The sequence below is a fragment of the Hippocampus comes genome, unplaced genomic scaffold, assembly GCF_001891065.2.
Source record: "Hippocampus comes isolate QL1 unplaced genomic scaffold, H_comes_QL1_v1.1 scaffold190, whole genome shotgun sequence".
NCBI lineage: Eukaryota > Metazoa > Chordata > Actinopteri > Syngnathiformes > Syngnathidae > Hippocampus > Hippocampus comes.
The window spans coordinates 223,560-233,495 of NW_017805121.1; the positions used below are offsets into that span (position 1 = coordinate 223,560).

The 9,936-nt window shown below is 45.7% G+C and overlaps 2 protein-coding genes across 2 annotated transcripts in view; both read left to right on the top strand.

Moving 5' to 3' along the window:
* The window catches only part of LOC109513502 (metal transporter CNNM4-like), a 20,233-nt gene extending 15,641 nt beyond the window's left edge, over positions 1 to 4,592 (top strand). Inside the window, exons 10-12 of the mRNA XM_019866010.1 lie at positions 1 to 154; positions 424 to 878; positions 3,567 to 4,592. The exon at positions 1 to 154 is cut by the window's left edge and continues 57 nt beyond it. Of these exons, the coding sequence (XP_019721569.1) occupies positions 1 to 154; positions 424 to 648 (379 nt within the window). The 3' untranslated portion in view covers positions 649 to 878; positions 3,567 to 4,592. The remainder of the gene's footprint in view (positions 155 to 423; positions 879 to 3,566) is intronic.
* A 2,699-nt stretch (positions 4,593 to 7,291) lies between these two features.
* On the top strand, positions 7,292 to 9,840 carry il1b (interleukin 1, beta). Its single transcript, XM_019865919.1, has 4 exons — positions 7,292 to 7,543; positions 7,868 to 8,066; positions 8,695 to 8,856; positions 9,000 to 9,840. The coding sequence occupies exons 2-4, from the start codon at positions 7,868 to 7,870 to the stop codon at positions 9,353 to 9,355; spliced, it is 717 nt and encodes a 238-aa protein (XP_019721478.1). The 5' UTR covers positions 7,292 to 7,543; the 3' UTR covers positions 9,356 to 9,840.
* Positions 9,841 to 9,936: the final 96 nt, after the last annotated feature.

Consider the following 9,936-nt stretch of genomic DNA (forward strand, 5'->3'; position numbering starts at 1 on the left):
GTCTCCGCTGAGCGGCGCCGACCGGGCCGAGTCGCTGTTGGGCGGCGGCAGCACCGGTCAGCTCAACAGTCAGCTCAGCAGTCAGCTCAACTGCAGCACCATCTACACGCCGGATTTCTACGTGCGGGCCCTCAGCGACCTGCAGTTCGTCAAGGTACGTGCCCGAGGGGAGAGGAAGGCGCGGAGCCGCGATGCATACAAACAAATGAGACAATGATACTCCCTTGGAACGGTTCCAGATGAAGCTTTTCATAGGTAAGCACACAACTAAAACTGAAAAAAAATAAAATTAACAGTGTGTGTGTGTGTATGCATAGAGAGAGAGAAAGAAGAAAAAAAAATCTGTAATTTAAGACTGAAATGTTGGAATGAAATCCGGTCTGGTCTCATTCCCATTGACACGGCATTCAAATTGCGGTCCAGATCACACGCTCGCAGTACCAGAACGGTCTGATGGCATCGCGCCTGGACAGCACGCCTCAGTCGCCCGTGAGCCTCCACCAGTCGGCCACGCTGACGGCGCCCGAGGCCGACGCCTCCGACGTCACCCTGGGCGAGCTGGACCCCGCGGGGCCCACGGAGAACGGGCCCGACGAGACCACCGTGCTGCTTCTCAACCACCGTGGACAGCTGGACAACAGTATCTAACCCCCCCACTCCTTCTTTTTTTGACCCCGCATGCTTGCACGCCGCCGCCGAAGAGACTCAGGGAGACTTGCGTCGCAACCCCCCCCCCTCCTCCCAAAAAAAAAAAAAAATCATCATAATCCAAATCAAGCGTTATTCCATTGTTTGGGTGGTGGCCGTACCGCCGCGTGCCACCGTGCAGGCGACAATCAGTGCGATGATGAATGTAGCGTTTCCGTGGGCCGGTGTGTGTGGGTGTGTGTGTCACAGGAACCAAATCGAGGGGAATTTCGCTTGAAGAGAACCGAATTGATGTTGTACCGAGAAGGCTTGGGGCCACACTGACCAAAACAAGCCAAAGAATTCAAAGAATGACATTGGAAAAAAGTGCCATCGGCACTGAGCTTGCCACGAACACCGAAAATCGACGCCATTTTAATTGCCGGTCGATGCCACAAAATGGCGGCCAAGTTTCGCGTTTCTGTTCCACGGCACATCGCAAGAGGAGATGTGCCGGCAATAAAATTAGTCATCGGGAAAATTGGCATGCAACAAAAATAATAGCCCCGCCCCCCCCACCCCACCACCACTAAAAATCATACGGTTGCATTTTACGGGGAATACATTCACAAGATTTTACAGATGGGGAAACTAAAGGTGGGGTTTGAAAAAAAGTGATTTTGGAACCAAAAGTCAAAGGGGAAAATTTGAACGTCAAGAGAATCAAGTTGTATTTTGTGGGAAAATTCAATCTGAGTGTTCCAAAGAAAGGAGTTTGAATCCGATGACCCCACCAAACAAAAAAAATCTAGTTCTGTAAACTCTAACACCGCAAGAATTAAGTTGGACCTTAACAATGATAAAATGGAAACTTTATGACTGATGATTCACATTTTTAATGGACATTTGAGAATAGAGTTGCAAAAAGGGATTTCATTTGCAAAAATCAGACTGCTCACACACACGATTGTCTTTTTGCCTTCAGAAAAAGATGCAATTGGAGCTTTTACATTCGTCGGGTGAAATTTGCATCAAACGATGCTTCCTTCTTCCAAAATCAAAACTTTTTTCCTCTCGTCACCGAGAACATTTTTTGAGTCATGAAATCATCAAAGTTGTAATTATTATTATGTTTTTAAATTTGCAATGGTCGGACTTTTGTTTACAAGGATTCGCATGAAATGTCAACTTTTTTCTGTCACAGTATTCGATCCAAATTTGAAAAAAATGAATAACGCCCTCTTTGTTTTCATGGAATTTGTGACTTGATCCTCATTCCAGGAACATTTGTTTGGCGACCCCTTCGGTTGAAAAAGTTTGGACTTTAGCCGTCATCCAACTCGTCCTGAAAAATGCACTTTTTTTTTTTTCTTCGATTTCAAATTTCCCTCGTGGCCCCAATCGTCCTCCGCGGTGAATTGTTTCTCCGTGTGCCGGAATGTCATTTCGTTGTTGTGCCTCAGTCATTGCAGGCGTTTTTGCGCTTGCACCGCTTATGTTGGCTTTAATCATGCACGGGGAAACGTGGAGCACCATTCACACTCCCATTTTTCCTTTTTTTTGAAATATCAAGTGAGCCTCTTGAAGGAACACGCACTCTTCTTTTTTATGCAACATTTGGGCTTCTGTTTGTTAGTTTTCAGCTGTAAATTGTGAAAACGATGCTCATCCCAATGATAGCTTTGCTGGATGAGACCCTGCCGGCAGGAGAAGGCTGCTGCTCGACTTTTTTCTTGATTGGCAGGTGAACATCACTTTGTTAGGTGTGCTCGCAGGGCATTGTGGCAGTTGACTGTGAATGTTTTTTTCTTTTTTATTTTGGCGTAAGTGTGACAGCGTGTGACCAAGGGTACCTTCACTTCTGGAGGCCGGATGGAAAACAACAGAGCGGTTTATGGAAGGCAAGAGCGGTTATATCGGCTCCAAAATTGGAGGAAAATGTGAGAATCAAGTTGGAAGATGACAAGAAGAAGAAAGGAGACAACAATTGAACCGCTCAGACTTTTCATGGAACGTCATCCTGTTCTTCCGATTGTGCTAGCTTGTCAAATTTGGCCACGTTTCAGCCAATCACGGGGCACGCGGAGACAAACGACCATTGGCGTTCACAATCGCCCCCTCGGGACGATTTCGAGCGTTCGGTCAACCCGCCGCGCACGTTTTTGGAATGCGGGAGGAAAGCGGAGCACCCGCAGAAAAGCCACGCAGGAAGGCCGGGGCCCGCAAATCGAAGCCGCGAGCCCTGCGCCGTGAGGCGGACCCGCAACCAACACGTACATTGAAAAAGTGATCCGTTCTTGCCAAATGACATCGATGCGATTTCTGTCAAAATTCAATCCTTTGATGTCGACCGATTGCGAATGACGCTCTCGTGAAATTTGACCTTGTGTTCTTTGAAAATGCCAGGCTTAGTTTTCATATGCTGTTCGCAATATTCTGACTTTATTCTCTCTGGCCATGGAAGAATTTCTTGAGTTTGGGTTTTGGGGGATGCCTCTTCCCCAAATCCACATGGCTAGTGCCTACCTGTTGGGGACCGCTAGTGTGTTCACCTTGCTGGTCCTATGCGGATACATGCCAAAGAGTTTGAGCGGACACTCTCAAACTGACCCCCACACCCTCCCCCCATGTGACATGCCCGCTTGGGGTTGCCATGGAAACATTTGACATGATCTCCTGCTGCAATTTGTCGAGCGCAACACCAACTCTCCGTGGGTGGGTTTTGACGTTGTCGGCTGTGGTGTACATGGGTGGAGACAAAGTGCCTTTGTTTCAAGAATTTGCTGAAGAAAGTTAAACTTGGATGTTGTATTCGTGCACCACACTCAAAAAGTGAAATATTTCAAGCCTTCGTGTGTTTCAGATTTGATGACTCTGGCAGAAAGACGGCAAAAGAAACAAATTCTTGGAATAGATGGACTTTCCCTCCATATTCTAAGTTGTGTGTGTGTGTGTGTGTGTGTGTGTGTGTGTGTGTGTGTGTGTGTGTCTAGCTAGGTAGCTTGATAGCTGGATAGAGAACTTGCTAGCTCACGATAGATGGACATGGATAGATGGCTAGCTAGCTAGCTAGCTACCTAGATAGATGCTTGCTAGATTGATATACACACACACACACACGTGTATATGTCTGTTTAAATAGATACAAATATGTATCATAGCTGAAAAAGAAGCAGACATTTGACTGTATGCTAGCATGACTTGTCTCCTGTATATAAGACAAATACACACACACACACACATCCCAGTTTATTCATGAACTGGTATTGCCTCCCTAAGTGTCACTTAACTCTATTTTGGGTTTAGGGGGAGCAATTATATATAAAATACCTTTTGGACGGTGGGGGGGTTGACGGTGTCACAATTTGTTCCTCATAATGACGTTTTGAGAAAATCCCTGTTTGAAATGAAAATCTCTATATTTGTGTGTGTGTGTGTGTTTATTCATGGATGCACTTTAATAAGGAAAGCAGTATTTCCCCTGCCACCAAAAAAATACAAACAGTTTTAGAATTTTTTTGTTCTCATGTCGCAATAAGGACTGTTCAAAATGAAACTGCTTTGAGTCATACTCCTCATTTGGTTGCCTTCAGCGTATCTCGGGAAGTCTTCTTTTGTTTTGTATTTTTTGAGGACGCATGCACGCAATCGCTCATTCAATCAACCCCGAATGCTTTCAATCAAACCGGGGTTTCAGTTTATTCCGCGTGCCTGTCCGTCAGTTCACTATGTTGTTTTCGGTACCTCAAAACACTGTAGATGATCGCCGTTGTGTCGTTTTCCCACACGGATCTGGGAGCGAGCGGCAGAGGGAATGAACTGAGGGAAAAAAAACGACGACTCGGGTTCTCGCCATGACCTTAAAATTCCAAATGACAAAAAACTTGTAAATAGTGTTTTATAATTTCTGTCCGAATGAGTTTTCATGATGAATGTTGTGAATAAACCTGAGATCTATTTCTCTACGTCAGCGATCTTTGCTCTCTTATTTTGTAGCTTGCATAAAAAGTCATTATTATGAGCGAAAAAGAAGTTTATCAAACCTTAACTCATTCACTCCCAAAGACATATTTATATGTCTTTTCAGACTTCACACATTCAATCCCTTGTATTTAGGTTTTCTTTTTTCCTAGCTTTTTTTTTTCCAAGACTGAAAGTCCATTTTTCTTTTTTAAACAGGTCTGAAAATGGCTGTTCCTGAATGAGTTCATAATGAGCTCTTTTGTTCTTAAAAAATAAAACTACTGAAGAATGTGACTTTTTTTTTCCAGAAAAATAGGGGTATAAAAAAATTGGGGGGAGACTACTTCATTTCTGGAAATTATGACTTTTCAACTAGAAACAAAAAACCCTTTCAAACTTACTGTAGCCGAGCAGTTTTAAATTGTAATGACAACGTTCACCACTAGATGGCAGACATTGCTTACTAATGCCAAGAATGAATTTTCAACTATGAGCGAATTCAACCTAAATTGCCACAGCAAGCCCAATCGCAAAAGTTGCCCAAACTCAAAAGTTAACCAAACAAATTTTCAACAAAAAGAAAAACAAAATATTTGAAATGCACGAGGAGCTCCGAAATCATCCTATTATTTTGGACTCCAGTGTATTATTAGTCTTAATTAATTAATGTATTTATTTCAAACTGTGGGCATCTGTTTCTGTGCTTCAACTCATTTGTAGTTGAGCAGTGGATCATTTCGAAATGCGTTTGTGCAATCCAACATTTTAACGGGCCCTTCTGTACATGAGTTCAATGGAACAAAAAAAAAACAGACATTTGTGAAGTAGAATGGCATTTTTGCCATACGGCCGGTGAGGAAGTGTGCGGTGGTATATGCCCCTCCCCTCCCAGTGGTTTCAATTGCCCCTTTCAGGGTCGTTTATTTTTCGGTATTTCACGATTGCGCCCAAGCTAAAGAGGAGCCAAGGTGTCGACATGATTCAAGTTTGGACGCACAATAGCTCATGATGCAAGCGTCACGGAGCTTTTGGATCCCACGGCAGGCACCCATGTGTGCGTGGGTTTGAACGCACTCGACGCTCTTTCATCATCAGCCTTTTTGTCATTTGCACGCAAGACTGGTTTGACCCCACAAAATTCCCGACTCGTGTAACAGCCACGGAATCTCAAAACAAGTCCTTTCACTTCCTCGTCCTGTCGCCACCCCTAGGTGGGAGTGGTCGGGCCAGAACTAAACCCCCCCCCCCCCCCCCGCCCCAGGCGCTCACTGTCAAAGTCGCTCTTGCCGACTTGAATGAAAGCAAACTGGATCTCGACACTTCTTATCAATGCAAATCACTTTAATATCCCCAAAATACATCACTTTAAAATGGGATTTTGATTCATTCTTTAAAAAAAAAAAAAAATTCTCAATATTATATCCAACGTTTGCTGAGCTTAGTGGTGAAACGATGCAAAACAGCATTGATGTGTTCACATCAATAGTTGCGGTTTGAGAAGCAGGGAACACAAAAGATGGAGCAACACATTTAGACGGATGAAATCCTAATTCTCACAGGCATGTAGTCTTTATCCTCTTGGAAAAATGACAGTCGGTCATTCTAGTCACTGACAGTCGTCGTAGAAAAAGAAGTCGATTCTTCTTTGACGTCTGCGTGATTCGACAGACATGGTTCTGCCTCCTCCTATTTTTGAACAAAAAGTTTGAGGTTTGTTTTTTCTTTTTTTGTCGTGGTTCTTTATTCGGCGTGTGCCCTCATACTCGTCTCTTGGTTCTTGTGCGAGGTCTCATCGTAAACCAGAAGAGCGCTTGCGTATCTCTCAGACCACGTCCGGGTGTCTGCAGTCAAAAGCTAAAATAGCCGTGGAAGGAAAGAATGTGCAGAGTCATGGCTTACCTCTTGGTGGTGAAATCGTCAACGCGTCCGCACTTACACAACCCCAAATAGACGGAATTTTTACTTGCATCAAAAGAACCTCAACCCTCAGGATGCGGAAGTACAAGAAAACACTCTGAAAAACTCCTCCTGCTTATTTTGGAGGGGAACACTCAAAAAAGCTGATCTAAAAAAAAAAAAAAAAAAAAACAATTGGAGTTCAAATGTCAACATTTCGAGGAAAATAAAAAACCCGGAATATTACATCCTTACGACCTTCTTCAAGGGAAAAAAATGGAAATATTACCAGATTGATTTTGTTAAGTCATATTTTCCGATAAGTCTGAATTTTCAACATTTTTTTAAGGGTTAGTCGTTCTTGCCAATATGTGTCTGTATGTGTATACCTGTGTGTGTGTGTGTGTGTGTGTGTGTGTGTGTGTGTGTGTGTATATATATATATATATATATAAAATATACCTGTATGTGTGGTGTGTGTAGAGAGAGTGTATATTAGGGGTGTCACAGAAAAGGATTTGAAACGGAGAATGTTTTTCGTGCATCAAATGGTTCCATTTCCCATTGTATCTTTATTCGAATCATAGCGCACCCGATGATGACCCTATGAAATCGATATCGAAATGGTTCCATTCTCGAATGGTGTCGCGCCCCACGTATCCAGATACGTATCCGGTTGTTTTTTCTCGGAGATGCGACGTCATTTATTTCATATCATCTTCCTGTCAGTCGTGACATGCTGAAACGCGCTCTTGGATGCGGGCTTCAGGAGGCGCGGAGTGGATGCGCTGCATTCCCATCTTCCTCCCCGATTTCACCATCCCACTCATTCACCTTGACAATACAGTATTGCATCACGGCGGCGTGACGTCGCCGTCGTGGACCGTCCCACTTCCTGTGTGTCCAAGGGGAAATTCCTCGGCTGGTAGCAAAGGTGCATAAAAGCACTCAGGTCTCGACACGCAAGCACAACCCTAACCACAGCAAGAGCATAACTCAGCGCTCCAACCGGAGAAAAACTACTACTACTACGACCGACGACACGCAACAAGAGAAGGTACTGTACTTTGATTTGATTCTTTTAGTGGAAGGGAAAAATCAGCAAAATGAGTCTGCAGGATTATATGAAAAAAAAATCAAGTCAAATGACAAGCAAAAGTCTCCAAGAAACATGGTGAATATCCCGATGTGACGGTCAACAGCAGCAAGAATGGTCAGCAGCATTGTGTGTGCCCCATCCCCCCCCCAAAAAAGCCAATTTCCGTTGACGGCTCCGCACGCATCGTCATTTATCAAGCGAATTTTCATGTGAAGAAAAGCGTCAAGTCGCGTTGGATGTGTCCCGCTGACATAACAAGTGCTGTCTTGTGTGTGCGAGAAGATGGCCGCGGAGATGAGATGCCCCATCATGCCGGCGGGATTGAGCCTGGAGGTCTCCCGTCACCCCCTGAGCATGAAGCGAGTGGTCAACCTGGTGGTGGCCATCGAGAGGTTGAAGGGCAGCCGCGCCGAGGTCGCCCTCCGCAGCAAAATCAGCGCCCAACGCTTCCTCGACATCATGACGGACGACTTTGTGGAAGGTAGGCCCCGTGGACGCATTCCACCAAACTCGCTCGCGTGTCCTTTGAAAGGCTGCCGGCGCCATTCCGACGCGCAACGGCCTCGACGCGCCCATGGAACTCGCGTTGCCGCCGTAGTCGTCGTATAAGTTCCGTGCACCCGCCCGTTCCGGTCCATCTGCGTCGCCTCGGACAGCCGCTTGCCGTCGCCGCGGTCCAAAGTCAATTGGCCGGCCCATGAGATGGAGAACAACGGCCGGATGCTTCTTCTTCATTCAATCGTGATCTGAAGACCGTATTCACTCCGGTGCAGGAACCGATTGTTGCAAGGACGATTCCGGACACGACTTCCCCTTTCGACAACAGATGGTGTGACTTGTTTTTATCTCGCCCTGGACACACGCTCCAGAATTACAAATGAAAGAACGAAAACTCATGAAAATTGAACTGAAACGCAGCTATTATGTGGGAAAAAAATGAAAGCTAATATACTTCCTTGAAAGTTTTATTCCAAACGCAGACACATGAAAATGAAATCAAAGCTATGATGAAAAAGGCCAAACGTTGACAACCCTGCTGTGCGCCCGACGAATGAGCATGTCTAAGTTCACATTTTTCGAAAGACCAAAGTTCTGTTTTCCTTTCTCAGTGATCCACATGCCCGAGGCGCGAGCTCCGGGGAATCAGTTCATCCGGACGGGCCAGTACGAGTGCAGCATGAGCGACAGCCAGAAGAAGAGTCTGGTGCTGCTCAGGGACAGCATGGAGCTGCACGCCGTCACGCTGCAGGGAGGAAACGGTCACCGCAAAGGTCCGCTCGCACACACGCGCGCACACTATGTTTAGTCAACGGAATGCTGAATGAGAAAATCCTGCACAAAACAGTACACCAAAAAAAACAAACAAAACTGTTGGGGTTGCCACCGTCTCATCTGCTCCGTCTCCGCATGGCAGTGCACCTCAACATGTCCACCTACGCGCATCCGTCCCCCTCCGCCGAAGCCCGACCGGTGGCCCTGGGCATCAAGGGCACCAACCTGTTCCTGTCGTGCCACCGGGAGGGCCAGAAGCCCGCCCTGCACCTGGAGCCGGTGGAGGACCGGCAGAGCCTGACGAGCGTGGCCTCGGACGACGACATGCTGCGCTTCCTCTTCTACAAGCGCGACTCGGGCGTCAGCCTCAGCACCCTGGCGTCGGCGCGCTTCCCCAAATGGTTCATCAGCACGGCCGAGGAGGACGACATGCCCGTGGAGATGCGCCAGCGCGCCGCCGACCGCTACTTCACCTTCCACATCCAGAGGCAGAGCTAGAGCTTTGGAAACTTGGACGAGGGAGGGAATCAACAGTTTGGGGGCACATGCTCAAGCCCCCAAAAAGGCCACACCTCGCCAAAACGAGTCGTGCCCTTCGGAAGGAAAAACAAAACAAAACGCAGTACCTATTTATTCATGCCAATGCAATCGTTGTATTCACAAAAGTGGTGAAGGAAAGTAATGTATAAATCATGTGGAAAGGTTGATATATTAGAGAGACGAATTGAGAGGGTGGGTCATCTATGAAAATAGTGATGGAATGAAGGAAAAAAAACGTACAGTACTACTGAAAAAAAGGGGCTTTTTTCATCTGGCTTGCTTTCGTATGGATATATTCACATAAGTATTTATGGAAGTATTTATATGTATTTATCTATTTATTTATCTATTTATTTATTTTATTTATTGATACAAATCAATGTGTGTTTGTGTTTTCGTGGTGGAATAAAGTGTGACAGTGTGGACCTGTTTACCACTCAGCATGTTCGCCTCTCGGAATTCATTCTTCTGCAGTGGCAGCCACCAACTTTATTTCAGGCAGAATTTGACAGATAGTATAGAAAGTATAAAAAAACCAC

What these genes read in the sequence shown, in the direction of transcription:
- il1b (XM_019865919.1), top strand. Translation starts at nt 7,868, where the DNA reads ATGGCCGCGGAGATGAGATGCCCCATCATGCCGGCGGGATTGAGCCTG. An exon ending in GACGGACGACTTTGTGGAAG is followed by an intron (nt 8,067 to 8,694) that starts GTAGGCCCCGTG and finishes TTCCTTTCTCAG; the next exon opens with TGATCCACATGCCCGAGGCG. An exon ending in AGGAAACGGTCACCGCAAAG is followed by an intron (nt 8,857 to 8,999) that starts GTCCGCTCGCAC and finishes TCCGCATGGCAG; the next exon opens with TGCACCTCAACATGTCCACC.